Genomic DNA, 17,760 nt, shown 5'->3' with positions numbered 1-17,760 from the left:
GGATTGACCAGTACACAGGCAGGCCTGCTCACTCTAAAGATAGCAGAAGCTATTTTATTGCCCAGCTAATCTCTCCCAACTCCCTGTATTTTATTTCCTCGTCTGCTTTCTCTGCCTTTGCGCTCCCACTGTTTTTTCTTTTTGTGCAGCTCTCAAGGTCAACAGGTTTTTGCCTCCAGTGACAATTGTAGACAATTTCCAGTAAAAATGGTTTAGTTTGCTCTTTAAAAACTCTCTTTCACACGTACTCTGACAGGTATATCTCCTCAAGACATTCAAAGAGAGATTTGTCTCACCTCTGTGTGGCAACTAAAAATCAAGCTGTACCAAGCGAACCGATTCCCTTCCCTTACTTATGTTTTAATCATTTTTTGTGAAAAGTGGCAGCTTTTGGTTTTAAAGGTACCATTTGCTTTCTTCTTGCTTCACTTTGTTCTGGGTGTTGCCTCTGAGTAAATCACAGGTCTAGCTGAAAATGTCCTTTCCACCACTGCATCCCTTTATTTCTTCCCCTTCTTTGTGAACTATAATTCTTTTCTGCTTAAACAAAATAAAGTCTTAAACAAAATGGCAACCGCTCATCTCATCTTCTGTCACTGCCCTCTTTTCCTCTCTGTCTCAACCTGTTTCAGAAACATTTATTAGAGAGTTGCGTTTTTTTTACTCGCCGCTCTGATCACCTTAAGCCAAACATTTCAAGATATGTAGGTAGTTGGAGGAACATCATTAGCATAATTTCCCAGAGGCTCACTGAGCTTAATTATCAACGTGGCTGTGTGCAGACTAGAGCACAGCTCATCACATTAGGATGGAGTCCCTGCTGTTTATGCCCACGCTTCGCCAGGTCCCAGCTGACTACCTGGAGATTCATTGCTGGCACAGTTCGACTTCCAACAACTCCCAAACTTTCATCTTCCTCGCTACAATTCGTCACCTTGAGCTCACCGAGGGGGCAAAATAATGGAGAAGACTTCATGCACGTTTAGATAGTGTACGTAACGCTGTGGTGGAGCATCTGTGTTAGTCTGTATACGCTTCCAAATATCAACTCAAAGTGCAATGAGACAAAAGAAGTGGACCCAAGTGCAGATAAAATGGAAATTGATTGGCAGAGAGGTTAAGTGGGGAAAAGGGTACTTTATTTACTCACAGAAAGAAAATAAAGACAATTTCTCAAAGAGTATTTGTACATTCCCCCACTATTATTGTACAATACTAAATTATTCATATCGTTTAGGCAATCATCTTCCAGGAATGAGTCCATTTAGAAGTCCCCATATTGATACTATGGTTATTATTCTGAATATTGAGGTAATAAAGTGTATAATTCTCTCACGGATAAATGAATAAACTGTGGAAATGCACAGGAAGAATCTGCATTACTGCAAACAGACCAATCAGTTGCAGCCTGCGTCAACAACACATGTAGTTACAGTTCTAGGAAGGCGCACATGTTATGTCGTAGGCCTTCAGAGGGTTTGTGGCTATGTTGTAGATTTCCCAGCTGAGAAAAAGAATCTTGTGCTGATTGGTAGCAGATTATGTTGCGAGTTTTGGTTTAAAATTGTTTGGAAGAGCCACATTTTCACAGATTCTTTTATTAACAGCAGAGTTTAAGTGTGATAAAGATCCTGTGCTAGGGGAATATGTTTTATATGTGCAGGCTGTTATGCTGTACCTTACTAGAACTGCATTGTCAGGGGAATGCGTGTGTATTAATCTAGTGATTTAGGAAATGTATCAAATGTTGTTATACTTGATTCTAATCTGCTGCTAAATATCTTTTACACTGCTGGAATTGCAGTTACTAGAAAACAGAGCACATGTAAAGAATACCCATTTAATAAATCTAATTAATTTCACTTTGAGCTGCTGACAAATTAAACCGTTTTCCACGTCTCCTTTATTGATGAAATAGGAGATGCGGGCTATGGCTGTGGGACAGTTACATGTTACAATGTATCCAGTGTAAAGTTTCAGATCTGTAACGTGCACGCCACCTTAGAAAGAAGCAGCAGCACTGAGAGCACACTCAGCGATAAAACAGTTTACTTGAAATCTTAATTTTACCGCTCTGTGCCATTTTCTGCAGCATTGATCTCTCATCGTTTTTGCTACAGTGTTGCATTTCAAATTTGTTTTTGATGTTCTTTATACCTTTTTATCATCATCATCATCATCAGCCAATAACATCTCTGATTGGAGCCAGCGTCACTTATGGGGATCAATGCATGCAAAAGAGGAGCAAAGCACCCATTTTTATGTCAGCGCGCACACGACCTGAAGCAGAAATCGCAGCTTAACAGAGAAAGTTGTTAACTGTCGCTGTAAGACCAGCTAATGCCAGCTAATGCAATGAAAGCCTCACTGTGGTGAACTTGTTTGGTAGTACAGCTCTAAGAAGTAAGGATTACAATAAACACAGATCAACAGGAAGGCCATGACACACCACACACTCGACTCTCTGTGGTTTCTCTTTAATGCACAGTCACATCCATGTGTTCGACAGCCTTCTACTTCCTTTTGGGAGAGGAAAAGTGTGTCCTCTGTGTGTGAGAGAGAATAGAAATTATCTATCTCCATCTCTATTCTCTGTAAATAGGAGGGGAAATGGAAATACTCCTTGTGTGCAGCTAGTGAAAAGGCAATTTCCTAGAGATGCGCAACACTTCTGCACTGCCCTTTGTTAAGCTTTTATTGTGGGCCACACATTTCCAGCCAATACAAACTGTGCCTACATTATCCCGCTTAAACTAATATTTTCGTACATGCTAACATCTATACATAATAGTATATACTCTGCGTAAGGGTGTGTATGTGGGTCACAGTGTTTACTGGTCTGGGCTGTTGCTTGTATATCAGTACGGTATTTCATTTACATCGGTATGCCTGATCACATCTGGGCTGCTGTTTCTACATGGGACCAGACAGAGATCAGCTCATTCTTTCTAATGATGGAAAACTGTGTAAGAAGAAAAGAGGGAGAAATACGATGACCACCACAGCAGGGGAAGTTACTACAGCAACAGTTCTAATCTTTTTCTGCCACTAGGCAAACAAATGAGCCGTGTGTCAGCAAATCAAGATTCTTTTTCCCGCAACTTTACTTGGAAAAAAAATTCAGAACATGACAAAAATGAAAAATGTCTCCTTTTCACCCTCTTTTCTCCTCTTTTCTTGCAAGTTAATGTGACATCAAACAGGCCTGTGGGCATGCGAGGCCACACTCTTAATGTGTGACTTCTTTCATGTGTCTTTTGAAGTGAACGGTAGCGCCAGATAACGTTTGGACAGCAGCTAGATAAGAAGTTTCTTTAGGGAAGCGGGAGAGGAAGAGGAAGCAGCGGGTGCTGGTGACACCCAAAGGTGCCTGCGTGACTCTGTGCTGCCTCTGTTAATGCTTTTGTATTTACACGCTTTTGTATTGCCCTCGTCCCGCTGGAGCGGGTGGTCTCCACCTGACTGCCTGTCCCGCTTGTAGGTCAGAGAAGATAAGGAGGACATTAGTCTATTCTAATGTATTCCATTTCCTCTTTACTGGCTGAGAGGCTTGAATCCACATTGCATAGCCTGGCCTAGCCTTCTTTTTTAACTGTGTCTTGTTCTTCCTCATTTCTTTTTAGAAAACAATTTAAAGCGCCTGACTTCTGGAGAAGTGCACGCTAAGACAGCATGTTAATGAACTAAGCTGATGACTGCACATATCCCCTTTGATCTTAAGGTAATTGCAACAATTCCATGTATATAGACAGTGAATCACAGCTTCAGTACAATGCTACTGCTGACCAGGTTTTACTGGACTCCTACTGTAGACAGACGTCTCTCCGCCTGGGCCCGGGTGAAAACAATCACTGCACTTAATATATTCTATTTTATGTCGTTTTTTGCCAGAGGGAACACGCACGTGACACCACAGCAAAGCTTGAGCGCTCCATCCACAGTAGAGCCACCCATTTCCTGTTGTGTTTCATTCAGCCCTTCCCATTGCTAATAAAGTTATGAAAGTAAGCAAACAGTGGCAATGCAGTTTGATCCAAAGCACAGACCTTTTGTATTGTAATGAAAAGGAGTTTGAAGTCACAGAGCTGGATTTTTATTAGCTGTATCTTGGGAAGAATAAAATTGAATAATGCTACATTAGATGCAGTGTGTATGAATGTCTGGGACTACGGCATATTGGATTTTTCTGACATTTTCTGACAATAGTAGATTTCGTATTTCATCTGCTGAACTCAGGCATCCACGCGTAAATATGGCATATGAACTAAGCCAGTGATTTCTGTGTTAGGGGTCTGTGATGAAACTGATTCAGTGTCACGCTTGGGTGCCAGGTTATCACACACCTTCCTGCCCCACAATCCCATTCAATCTCTTTCTCTCATTCGCACCGCTGTGAACCTGTTTCACCGTCCCTGGGAGCAGCTTTCCATTTCTCGCTACACCACTGAGAAAGAGATTCAAGGTTAATTTAGTTCATTTAGTTGGTAGAAGCTATACCGAATCTTTGTATGGCAGTACAATACGTTCTGATCTGTTTTATTTAATTTTGTTTCCCTCATCTACAGCTACCTTTGCTGTAGACACACAAACCTTCATAGGGAAAAAAAGAAGAATGCACATAAAGGTATTTGCTGTTTATTAGTCTACACAAAGGCCTCCGCAGCCTTGTAGCTACCTGTGAAACCAGGCCAGATTTCAGGAACAATGAAGTGTAGTGCTCTGCGATGCTTCTGGCTGCTTTGGCTTCTCCTAATCGTTATTTTACTCCCTCTGTCTGAATTCTGCACCCACTTCAAAGCTAATGAAGTGAAGAGTCAGGCAAGTTGGCAGTCATGCGAAACAGAACGCACGGAGTTTTCCAAGGACACTTTTTCCTTTCGTTCTTCTTCTTCTTCTTTTTTTTTTTTTTTAAAGAAAAGACAAATATGAGTGCAAGTATTCTGAAGGGCAGCATTATGAATGGGACAATAATAAGCACTGGTTTGTTGCGAAGTACCTGCTTCTAACCAAATATCAGATTTGAGTGTTTGGGTTTTTTTCGTTACTTTGAAATAAGACAAAGGTCTAATTGGTTAAAGTGAATGCAGCGAGTGGGAGTTTTGCCATCTTACCCTTTAAAGTTTGTCGTGGTCTTCTTTTGAGTCTCTCTGGAACGTTTGCAATGAAACTGGGACACATTAGTGACTTGAAGCCCTTCCACGATTCACTGTCTCATCATCTCTGAGTTATTATGATAGCCTCGCATACTCAGCAGCACTCATCTGATTGGGACTGACACACTCTCTCTACGCCTCTTCACTCTTATTCCTCTCCCTGGGAAAGAAGGCCTGGCTAAGCCGGTCTTTCCATGCCATCTTCTGCTCCGACAAATGCTGACTATGGGTTGATTGTAAACAGTCTGCTACTTGGGGGTACAAGGAGGTGAATGAAGTTGGCCTTTTACAGCTCAAGGGCAACATTGCACAGCTCATTAAAATCCCTGTATCTGAGCTAAATAACAAGAGAGTTTTCAGTTTTCTGCTTTTATGCGATTGCTTTTTGTTACTTCATTATACCAGCAGCTCAGATGTGTTCAGTTTGCCACGTTAAGGAGGCTTCCTAGTTGTGCATGCAATGAAAATGTTCGGCCTCTTTGCAAGCCATCATGGTGTCATGTCAGGTTCTTATATCACACTGTCCATTCCTCATAGGATTAGACCACTGAGGCGTGTAAGACCCCTTTGAAATTAAGCTCTTCTACGCTGCAGTGCAATCTAAAAGATTGTGTAATTTTTCTTACACAGACATGATTAGTCCACATTATTCACCCTGCATAGAGTTCAGTCTGTGCAGTTGGGTTAGAAATGAATTAAAACAAAGAATTAAACAGTGACGCTGCTTTCAATGCATCCCATTCTTCTTCACTGACAAAAACCTGCTGCCTTTAATACCCACAATGCAACTGGTGGGGTGAGAGATTTTGGTGTGTGTTGGCAGCAAATTTAGCTCTAAGCCTCTAAGCTCTAAGAAGCTCACTTATGTCCAAGGTACGAGTTGAGGAGGCTTTGTATCCTCTCAGTTTCCAGCTTTTCCCAGCTCTTGTTTTTACATATGGAGTCGTAAAGTTGTACACAGACTTTGATGTGTAAAATTGCTGGAAGCCCTTCTTAAGATGTTCTCTTTGCTTTAGATTTAAAAGACAAATTGATTCATTTTTAGTTATTCTCTGAATTAAGTTGCTTTTTTCTTTTGGCAGATTTTTTCCTCATCCCTCATTAAAAACTCGCAGAGATGGAGTCAGCCCAGGCTGCAGCTTATCTGATCCAGACACTTAGCCGCATTCTGTCCTGGTCTTATTGATAAAATCCAGCCCTCATTCTGCTCACCTGATACTTACTCGACGCTGCTTCCTGGATTTCATTCCTTTGAAATGCAGGCAGTGCTGTTGTTCGCGTACCCACCCTGGCTTTGTGTCCAGGTTTGCTCTGAATGCCATCATTTTCAGCGCTGTAGAGAAGCAGCCTTGGGTTGCAAACACACACGTGTGTGTCTTTGTGTTTCTTCCACAAAAGCTGAGAATACTTTGATAAAGAAGGTCATTAAAGTGTCATTAGCTTTGAGGTGTCGAGCCCCCACAGATAACACATGGGGAGCTGGGACGGCTGAGCTCCGAGAGAGAGGGACAACGGGATGCTTGACAAACCACACTCAGGAGATAGCTCGCCTTGACCTGTTCATGCTCCCTTCTTTGTGATTCCTTCTCATCGTTCTGATGTTTTTTTTCCCCTCCACAACAGTCATTCCCAGAGTCCCCAGTGTGCAACTAAAGCATCACTGCAAGCTTCCTCCCTCCTCATCCTTGTTGATGGCAACTGTTTGCTGCCCACACAAAGCATCGATTTGATACTCATACAGCTCCTGCATTGTAGCTCTCGTATGAGCATTGTTTCCCGCTGACCATGAAACTGCTGCCCTTGAAAGCAGAAAAACTGACATCTCCTAAAATCAATTTGGCGTAATAAAAGAAATGTTTGCTGTAGCTTTCTAGAAAGCTACAGCAAACATTTCTTTTATTTGCTGTAGCTTTCTAGAAAGCTACCCACTTTGAGAAATCCAAGCTTTTCCTGTAACCCAGTGCTCCAAACCTGAAACAACTATGACACCTGGAATTGTAATGGAAATGCAGTGGGCACTCAGAATGACTAAGAGCAGCAGTGATAGCCCATAGCACAGTCGATAACTGCTTGGCAGCACGAGCTAGGAGACTTGACTCAATTTGTAAAAGTGAGCCACTCTCTGGCTGCATTGCTGCCGAGGATAGTGTCGCCGGAAAGCTGACCATCACAAAAGTGCAGAAGGGGACAGTTTTGTTTATTAAGGAGCGCCACAGCTTTACAGCGAGGAGTGCAAACTGATCTAAGGACACATGAATCATTTCTCACTGGAAGGTTTGGTCAATTACAGGTCATCTGTGCTTTTGTTGTTCAATACATTAAAAGCTCTGTTCTGCCACTGTTAGACTTTTAAAGCTGTCCAAGCTCATGATTCAGTTTTATATATGCAGCATATGGCAACAAATCAAAAATCTTACTGCAAATGGAGGCACTTCAGCACTGATGAAGTAGCTAAATTGCACACTTGAATCACAGAGAGACTGTTTCTGTAAAATCTCTACTGCCACCAAGTGGTTCCCATTTGGCATACAAGTGCACAAACAATACAATGCCATGTGCAGCCATCGGGATGTCAGAAACAAACAGCTATTCTCTCCATCCATTTTAACCAGTTTAGGGTTGAACAGAGCCATAGAGTGAAAGGTGTTGTACACCCTGGACAGGTTGCCAGTCTGTTGCAGGGCTACATCTTTTTCTTAGTGAGATTTTATATATAAAATATTTCCTACATTTTTATACTTTTGAGTCTGTAGTTTTGCATGACTAACAGTTCAAAATCATCCTCAATGTTAAAATAATCAAAATAATCTGACTAAGAGGGACTGTAGTTAGTCTGAGTCGGACCGCAGTTGAAGACCGGTTGCCTCCTAACAGGTGAAATATACAGTCGCTTGCAATCAAAAGTGATCATCACCCAGAGGTTGAGGGTGTTGTGGCATCTGGACACTTAATAAACTCCAATTTTACATAGTTGCAAGGACGATTCTGGTGTGTCTGAGCCAAAAGTGGGCCATGCAGTAAAACGTTTGCAAATCGCTGCTCTGAACTGAAGGTTTGAACAGCAGGTGGGTGGGGCTTCTGCGTGCACCTGAACCGACCATGTTGGCGACATGCATACTTGCCGACTCCACACAAAGCCAAGAGTGGGAAAACCATCTGAAACAAAGAGTTTAGAGCAGTCTGAAGCCTGAGCTTTCAGCTAACAGAGATTAAATGTACATATGCTGACCTCATTATTTGAATCTGCATTTACCAACAGTGTGTGCATGACAGAAAATAAGGAAAAGCACAGCAGGTCCCCTTTAAAATTGAAAACATTCATAAATCGGCATGCTTTTCATATGCATTTGTGTTAAATCTTTGCTCCACAAGTCTTCATAAGGCAGTGTACACCGTCTCACGCGTTTTGTCCTGTATCTTCTTTGCAGTGTTCATCATGGCGACCGGACTGCTGGTGTACCCTTTCGGCCTGAACTCCACACTGGTCCGGTCCTTCTGCGGAGACTCTGACATCTACTACGCTGGCGAGTGCCAGATCGGCTGGGGCTACATGCTGGCTATAGTGGGAGTCATGCTCACCGTCTTCTTGCCCTTTTTTGCTAAATATGCACCGAAGGAGCAGCTGTCCCCTACCCCGCTGCCCACGCTCTTATAGTTATGTCTTGTTTTTCTTCTCCTCTTCCTGACGATCCTCTCTAATCTGGGCTTAATGTCACACGAAGACACCTGCATCGTGTTTTTTTGTTGTTGTTTTTTTTGTTTTAAAGACGATGCTGCTTGGGAAGCCCCCTCTGAGCAAGAACTAAAGCTGACGGCAGAAACAAGAAAACAAACCGTCTCCCTGCATCTCTTCGTTATTAATCCAGTCAATTTAAACGGGAAGTTTTCTGCTGTAACAATACTCTGCGGTTACGATTAGTGTTTTCCACTTCGACACATCTGTTTTCTTCCCGGCAGGTTTGGAGATGAAGCAGTCAGAAGATGCAAAGACTGATGAAACTGAGAAAATGACTGCAAACATAACAAATATGAAAAATATTAGGATTTCCTTTCCTTTCTTTTTTTTATGGTAAGAAACAAGTCAGCGTACAGTATGTAACATTCCAATGCAGACTGGAAGCATGAAAATAAGGGGCGGTATAACTCAAGCAATCGAATAATATTTCACTAAGAGGTTTTCAGAAACATTACATTTTGAAAACAGAGCCAACATGATCAATCAAGTGAAAAAAATCCACACGTCAGGACCTGCGTGTCTGGGTGTTTAGACTGTAAATACGTTGTGGATTTAACCGAGCTGATGTTTGAGCTTTCAGAACAACACTTTAATGAGAGAACGCTGAGGCTTTGAAGGATTTTTTTTTCTCCTCAGACTTTTTCTGCCTCCCGGTTTTTATGACCAGGCTAGCGAACCAGTGGGTGACGAGGAGACGTCACAGCTTTCGAAGACATCGCTTTTTAGTAGCTGCTGCAAAGAACAGGACAAAACACACAGCACCAGACCTGCTGTGAGGACGAATGGAAAACTGTCTCTTCAAAGAGGCGACTCGTGATGACTAACGAGTAGCTGTTTCAGAATGGTGTTGTGATAAAAAAAAAAAAGATAAGATACTGCATCCCTTTTTGTCAATGTTTTTCCCCTCAGATCTATTTCGTGTAATGTAACTCGCTCGTTTTGTTCCGTCTTACAACACACAAAAACGAAAACATTTTAATTCAGGAACAAAATTATTGCAAAAGGCAAGGCCGTGCAGGAATTGTCTCTAAAGATGCATGATAAGATGGGCTTCGTCAACGGTGGGACTGATCTAGATTTTAAACATGATCTGACCAACTTGTGCCTTTTAACATAACCAAGACAAGTGTTTAATACGATTATCAGGTAATCATCTTTTTTCTGCTGAAAAATGTTGGATCCTGTTGTCTGATGTTATTTCTTATTCTAATTTTTTCCCCCCTCACAGCGTTACTCCTGTACTTGATGCAGTATGATCTCATTAACTTGAGAAAATGTTCTGGTGGAAAAAAAAGATGTCACTGAATCCTTGGAGATAATAAGAGAGAGAAGAGGGAGGGGAGGAAAAAAAAGGAAAAGCAGTGTACTTATGCCCTGAGACGTTTTTGCCAATTATCTGGAAGCGATAAATCACTTGAATTGCTGTATTAAGAGGTTGTGACATGCAGCTAACAGATTAATTCCTGGCATCCTTGTATTATGTGATTTAAAATAAATTTTGAGTGGTGGAGGAGGGAGCTGTACAAACTGAACTTTGGTTATCTCTGCAGAGCTCATGTGAAAACGTGGCTTAAAATAATTCCCTCCCTTAAATAAGCTAATGTGTTGGTGTGTTTTTATCAATCCATTCCTCCTTTTAAGCGTTGGCACCATTTCTGTCATGTTGCAAGGACAACATTTCTCCGCATCCTGTCCCCGTACACTGCCAGCTTCATCAAGCTAGACTCCCTTTTCTAGTGGGTGTTTGTGCGTATTCGTGTTTAATATTGGGTTGGAGTTTGATAATGGATTCAACTTTTGAAATAATTCCCAAATTTGGGTTCCCGTAAAGACATGAAGAAAATTACTGTGATTTTGTTGCCATATTCAAAAGATCAGGAGCCATCTGTTGGTATTGTATTGGACCTTATACTGTGCTCGACTGTGTGGGAATGACTGGCGTGACTGCACTGGACTTATTCCCCTCTTTGTTGAACCGTTGTGTGTAAAGTCTCGGCACTGGTGAAACTGTTTTTGCTAGAGTAGAATTTCTTGGTTTTTTCCATTGTGATGTTTGACTGTAAATAAACTAACTGTACTTGATATCACATGTTATTCCTAACTGCCCCGTTTTTCAAAGATATATTTTGAGATATTACCTCATCATGTCTGCTTTTACCTGAATTAACCTCTAAACAATGTTCTGCTGTTTTGTGAATTTTCTTTGTAATAAAAATATTTCGTAAGTTATAAAAAAAAAATAAGAGAGGTTTTACTTTCCGGTTAGGTTTTGGTTAAATTATTATTTTTTTATTTAGGGATAAACGCAAAACAACATGAACACAAGCATGAGCTCAGCTGTTATAAAATACAAGTGAATGGAAACAGCACCCTCTACAGGTCAAAAACTTCAACAGTTTAAGTGTTAAAACTACTTGGGCTTGCAGCTAAAACCAATTAGAGAACACAGCACTGAGCTTGGCTCCTGCGTACACCCGAACACTGGTATGCTCTGCAGCTGCTGCTTTTCTGCTCAGACTTCACTGAGTGATTTGACCAGCGCCCGCATTTCTGCATCACAGGTTTTGACAGCTTCCTGAGCATTTCTCAGCTCTGAAGGCAGAGCCGGCCTCACAGACACACACATCAGGACATCTTTACTGCGGTCATAGTTACCCACACACCGATGGACCTGACCTCGGATCAGGCGGGGCAGTACCTGCTCCTGTTGGACCAGAGTCAAAAATGAGTCAGTGCTGTTTCATTTTTGGCAACAGTTTAAACATTTCAAACTGGTTTCAGCACATGTAAAAGCCTTTGTAAAGATTATGTACTTGTATGCACTTTTTTGAAAAAGAAAGTACAACCTCTTTCATTTCTAAGATTTTTATATATCTGATCTCTATTAGATCCTAAAATCAGATAAATCCAACCCCAGATAAAAAGTAACACTTGACATATTACACTTTTTGATGACGACTAAGATAAAATGCAGGAGTAGTTTGTGGAAAGTGCACCAATACTGTTTCAAAGGAATTAAGAGTGCAAGTAGCAGCCAGTGCTGATAATCAAATGGATTTGATCAATGGATCATCAGTATGTGAGAGCAGACGTTTTGGCAGTTTGCAGGTTTGTCCATTCAGATGTGTGTTGCCACACAGCAGTGATTTTAGAGAAACAATTGTTGCTGCCCATCAATCTGTGAAGGGTCATAAGGTCATTTCCAGACAGTCCACCATCACATAGTGAGAAAGACTCAGTTAGTATGTTAAATTTTAAAGTTGCAGTAAGTTGCAACTGACCATGAAAGAGGCTTTACTTTCCTTTTCTGTATTGTGAACCATACTGTCCCTGTAAAACTCATTTTACATTCAAGCCACATTTGTTTGAATTTTTTTCCCCGACTCACATTTTCATAAAAGACACACTGCACAACCTCCTTCCCATCTCTCAGGAGGAAGTTCTTTGCTCCGTAGCGACCAACTGTGACCGCAGAGTCTAGAGTAGCTGAGGGGGAAGTGAAGCCTGTCAGATTAATGGTGTTTTTCTTCAAAAAAATAAAAATAAAACCAGTGAGAGCACAGCTGGGATAACAAATCAGCTCACCGAATATCTCAAATAAATAAGGCACTTTGTCTTTAAACTGACTCCAGTGCCTCATGCCATCAATAACTGCAGTCAGGATCCTCAGTGAGTGCTCGGTGGCTGGTTTCACTGGAAATGCTGCCTGCTCAACACACACATATGTTGCATGGTTCAGCAAAAGTGCATTAAACATTAATTGAAACTTGTGGCTACCTGTCATAAACATATCATTTTTTTTGTATAAATTTCTACCTGAGTTGGAGTTGGTCGCAGAGTGTTTTGTGGATTTGAGCTCATTTTAACCTCAAAAGGGGATCTCAGTGGCTCAAAGCTGTTTGTAAATTTCCAGGCGTTCTTCTGTGGCTCCGGAGCATTAGCAGACTGCCTCCTGGGTGGTGGAACTGGAGGAGGAAGAGCTCTAGACTGCTGGGAATACTGATGCGTGAAACTGGGTGTTCCATAAGATGACTTCCGGCCCATCTGAGATAACCCTGTATGGGGCACTGGCTGGCTTTGTCCACTCTCGCTACTGCGAGGGCCCTGATATGTGCTCTGTCTGAAATTGATGACAGAGCTGGAATCCTGCTGTCCCAGTGCGTTGCTGGATTGTCCCATCACTGAGCTGAAATGAAAGCCCAGCATTCAACAAACAGTAGTCCCGTGACATGCTTTAAACTTTTAAAAAGATAACATTTGAATTTCTTTGGTCTCTGTCATCTAGGCACTAATTTAAGTGCCTATAAAATCACAGCTTAAACAAGAACCTTGAAGTGCAATGATAATATCCATGGTTCTGAAAACTTTTCCACATGTCATTATCACAGACCAATTCATCCAGTTAAATACCATGTGGGTATATTTTAGCAGTCTACATACATGAGCTATAAGAAAAGAGAGACGCTACATGATCAGTTAACGACACCTTTTCTCTTTAGCTTTGTATGGATGAGGTATGGGTCCATAGGCTCTAGTTGAAGGGGCAGGTCCAGGGGCAGGTCTGTTGCTGCCATACTGCTGGGCTGGAGCAGACTGTGAGTTGCTTTGTCTGTTCCACTGTTGGCTTTGAGAGACACCAGAAGGGGAACCTGAGACCTGGTAACACCCAAAGGCACCTAAACAAAAGGTCAATTCTCATAGGTAAACTATCACAACAAACAACAGCTTCTGTCTGTAGATGTGAAGGGTTATATAAATGACTTTACAATGCTAACCAATGTTCTAAAAACATGTAAACTCAAGCATACCTAAAAGCATGTTTAATTTTTCTGTGGATACACTGACATCTAGTGTCAGAAATAAAGCAGAAGCTTAGAGAATGAACAGTTCACCTGCTGGATTGTGAGATATGGCTGAGCTGGTGTTTGGTGTGTACTCGCTGTGGGAAAAGAATTCATTCTCAGAGGGAAGAGCTGTCAAAGGAACCCTGTTTCGTTTCTTCTGGTTAAAGAGCGGCACAGAGAGGCAGCCTGGAGAAAACGGCAGAGGAAAGACAAGTGAACGAACCACAGCGAATCATGATGCTTAATGACACCACATACTCACTGACTGTTCATTATTTAACCTATTTAACTGTGTACAGATAAACTCCACAGCTTGCTACACTTATCCATACACAAACGCTCTATCACACAACCTGGCTGGAGTCAAAGAAATCAATGACTATGAGGTGGAGGTGAATACACTGGTGTGCAGACTGTGAAGTTATTATTTATTTATTTTTTACCAACCTGATGTAGGCCTGGCCGCCTGGTTTTCCTGTCTCTTCATTGTACTTGCTTAGATTGAAGTTTATTTAACTGGCAGGACTTTTTAAGCAGGGAAAACAAAGGTAAAAGAAAAAGACCTTAAGCTTGGTTTTCTGTGTAGCGCTGGAGGTTAACTAACTTGGAAAGTAGTAAGCTAAGCTAATTTATCTTGCTCTGGCTCACTAGCTAATAAGCTAAGGTAGTCATACAGTTACTGCCTGAAAGTTCAAAGTGTCGTGCTTTTACAGAACCAAACCGTTTTCTGTGAAGATTCTACATAAATGACCAGGTCTTTGTTGGCGAAAACTTGACAAAGTATTACAAAAAAAAAGGAAGACAACAGAAGTGAAAATTCAGCACCTCTGAAAGCGCCAAAACTCTACGGTGACAGGTGATGCCTTCACGGTCTATACGCAAGCTTGGACTTTGTAAACAGCCTGAAATAACGGAAAACACAGCTGGTCAAAAATAATTACCGTGACATCTATATTATTTGTGAGCTATTACCTTTTGTTTGTGATGTTTTTTGATCATCTGCTTTTGGCTGTTCTCTTATACACAAGAGGTCGCCACAGTGGATGGATCCACATATTTCATATCAGATATTTTTATTTTACACCGAATGTCATTTCCGATGCAACCCTCCCAGGGGGTTTGTATTCCTCCTTAAACCGGGAATCTTTCTTGTGTTAAGCACTGTAGCCCTTTTTTGGTAATATTGTATTCAAAATGATTATACATGTATTAGCTGTGGTCAGAATTTTAGATGCAATCAGGAAAGGTCATGAATGTCATGGTAATTTGTGGTTTTTAATCCTTTCTTTGAACTGTTCTTTTTCCAGCATCCCTTTTTTAATGACTTTAAAAAGTTTTAAGTTCTAATTTTTTGGGGGATTTTTTTCTAATACACACTGGTTCAAATGTGTACATACAGGCTCAAATACAAGAATACACCCACCCTGATATGGGTGAAAGGTTTGATAGCTGTCATCAACCATCTGTCATAATTCTGACTGAATTTTTAACCATAATTCTTGGCAAAATTGGTAGAATTTGTTAAATTAATTAAATTTAAAGTCATTAAAGATGTATGTAGTGGAATAATTCCACTCTGGAAAAACAGTTCTAAGAAATCATTAAACGTGCAAAGCTATTATCACATTCATGAGTGTATCTTCCGACCACAACTGCACGTGACATAATTTTTAAATTCCAGGTTAAAAATAATTCTAATAAAAACAGGTGATATTTTAATAGTTATTTGGCCGTCACCTGGTGCACATGTTATGTGTTATTATACCCATAATGATAAATAATAATATAATGATAAATTAGAATATTTGCAGCAATGATTAAAAAGCAAAGTTTTTCTGTTATGTTTTGCTTCAGAAGCTTCAAAAGTTCACATTTATGCACTATAATTGTTGTCAATCATTAACAATAAATAGGAATCAAAGTTTAATTTGACCTAGATAAAAACTGACCTTTAGGCTGTCAGGCTGGCCTTTATTTAACCAACTTGTATTACCTCTACAGACATAAATTACATTACTGCACATTCATTAGGAAACTATAACAGCAATATGATGACTGCAGGTGTTTTGTCCTTTAAGCAAAGTGAAATTTTACATTCATGTTGTTAAGATCACAATAGTTGCAACATTATTATCCTCACAACAAAAGATGAATATGACTGAATTCTGGATGTGCAGAACATGACTGCAGTGGAATATAAAGCAAGTCACGACTCAGTGAAGGGAAATAAACATGCAGATTATAACATGATTAGCATTTCACACAAGCGGAGACAGAAACAGTAGGATGTGTGTGTATTTGTGTGATAACAGCAATCTGTTTACCCCTGAGAGAGATAATCCCATACAGTTTATGACAAAATTTAATCCGAAGTGATTGATGGCCCTAATCACGACCTTTTGACCTCCCCCCCGGAAGTGTGTAATGAGCGTGACGAATCGCATCCGGAGAAGGGGGGTGGGAAACCCCCCGCGTGTCGAATTGCATCCTGAGAAGGGGGGTGAACCCCGGAAGCGCGCCATCTGTTGCTAAGCGTGTCGAATTGCATCCTGAGAAGGGAGGGGGGAAACCTCCGGAAGAGCGCCATCTGTTGTTGGGAAAAAAAGTTTTTAGTGGGAGGGACTGCAGCGGGGGAGGAGAATAAAAAGCAGAGAGGAGGAGTCCGTCACAATTTCTAAGTCACAGACACACAAGATGGAATCTTTCATTCTGCAGCCCAGCAGCGTTCCTGTGTCCGATGAGATCTGCTCTCCCAAAGAAGAAGGCTTTGAATATGACATATTCAAATACAGCATATTTACTATGGAAGGCCTCGATCCGGACCTTATGACCCTACCGGAAATACTCCGGAAGTGTCTAGTCATTTTCAGACCTGATGCGTCATGTTCCCTAAGCACAGCGGTGATGCAGCAGATGATTCTGTGATGTATAGAGAGACAGAGCGGATGTAATTTTACTTTCTTAAGCTGCACCGGCGTTTGTAATGGAAATAAAGAGTGACTTCCTGTAGAGATTTCAATAGTATTTTATTTTCCTATAATACAGACGCTGTAAAAAACCTTTAAGATACACCATAGCTTGTGATGAAAAGAAGAACTTTCTATCCGCTTGTAACCTACAGGCTGTCTATGTGTAAAAAACGAATAACTATCCCTTACTGAATACTACTTTTCCTTTTGAGAGACTGAAAAACAAACCATAATTGCAGCGACAGGCGATCTTGTTTCACACACACACACACACACACACACACACACACACACACACACACACACACACACACACACACACACACACACACACACACACACCCACCGCGGGTCAAGGAGGAGTTTTTTTCTTCAATACTTTAACAATAAGTTTTCTCAATAGATAGAAAATGATGACGCTGAGGAGTCAACATCCGATATTATCATTGCTTGTAACCCGGTAAATAATTTCGTACATCTCCCCATAAAACAAGTCTTAGTGGAAAAAAGCTCATATTCGAATAAGTTTATTAAAGCACCCCCCTCTGTGGGGAAAGAGTCAACCATGAGGCGAGTTTTGTCAACAGCAAGAACAAGGTCAGACAACTGTTGCCCATTTGGTAAAACAAATACCCATCTCAAAGTCATATTTTACCGTTGCAGAATGTGGAAAACAGACGGCGTTCGCAAGAAGGCAATCAAAAAAACAAACAACCCTCTCTAACTATTGGTATTGTCAAGAGAAAGATGCGAAAAACAGATGCTTCGCTAGACTAGGATAAAATGAGAGAAGAAACGGGAGGGGAGTCGATATCTGCTCAGCCCCTACTGTGACAGTTCTACCAATCGCGAGGAAGAATCCGTGAATATTATGTCAGCATTCCGTTCAAACAACGCCGCCGATCACACACACACACACACACACACACACACACACACACACACACACACACACACACACACACACACACACACACACACACACCGCGGGTCAAGGAGGAGTGAGACGGCAGAATAGTTTTTTTCTTCATTACTTTTACGATGGGATTTCTCAATAG

At 41.1% G+C, this 17,760-nt stretch overlaps 2 protein-coding genes and 1 long non-coding RNA gene across 3 annotated transcripts in view; 2 read left to right on the top strand and 1 right to left on the bottom strand.

The window, feature by feature from the left end:
• lhfpl7 (LHFPL tetraspan subfamily member 7) overlaps positions 1-11,082 on the top strand; it is a 134,349-nt gene extending 123,267 nt beyond the window's left edge. The window contains exon 3 of the mRNA XM_085420217.1: positions 8,582-11,082. Within this exon, the coding sequence (XP_085276343.1) occupies positions 8,582-8,808 (227 nt within the window). The 3' untranslated portion in view covers positions 8,809-11,082. The remainder of the gene's footprint in view (positions 1-8,581) is intronic.
• Positions 11,083-11,188: 106 nt separating this feature from the next.
• On the bottom strand, positions 11,189-14,590 carry spata22 (spermatogenesis associated 22). The gene is made up of 7 exons (XM_085419561.1): positions 14,181-14,590; positions 13,782-13,919; positions 13,376-13,565; positions 12,706-13,075; positions 12,475-12,595; positions 12,278-12,375; positions 11,189-11,593 (listed from the first exon to the last, which is right to left on the bottom strand). The coding sequence occupies exons 1-7, from the start codon at positions 14,218-14,220 to the stop codon at positions 11,402-11,404; spliced, it is 1,149 nt and encodes a 382-aa protein (XP_085275687.1). The 5' UTR covers positions 14,221-14,590; the 3' UTR covers positions 11,189-11,401.
• A 1,559-nt stretch (positions 14,591-16,149) lies between these two features.
• On the top strand, positions 16,150-17,075 carry LOC146660383 (uncharacterized). Its single transcript, XR_014913448.1, has 2 exons — positions 16,150-16,190; positions 16,295-17,075. It is a non-coding gene; the product is annotated as an uncharacterized LOC146660383 (long non-coding RNA).
• Positions 17,076-17,760: the final 685 nt, after the last annotated feature.

The sequence above is a fragment of the Rhamphochromis longiceps genome, linkage group LG10 (genome assembly GCF_057381845.1).
Source record: "Rhamphochromis longiceps isolate RC_006_pf linkage group LG10, R_longiceps_female_GT1.1, whole genome shotgun sequence".
NCBI classification, from domain to species: domain Eukaryota; kingdom Metazoa; phylum Chordata; class Actinopteri; order Cichliformes; family Cichlidae; genus Rhamphochromis; species Rhamphochromis longiceps.
This window is presented reverse-complemented; position numbering and strand designations above follow the sequence as displayed.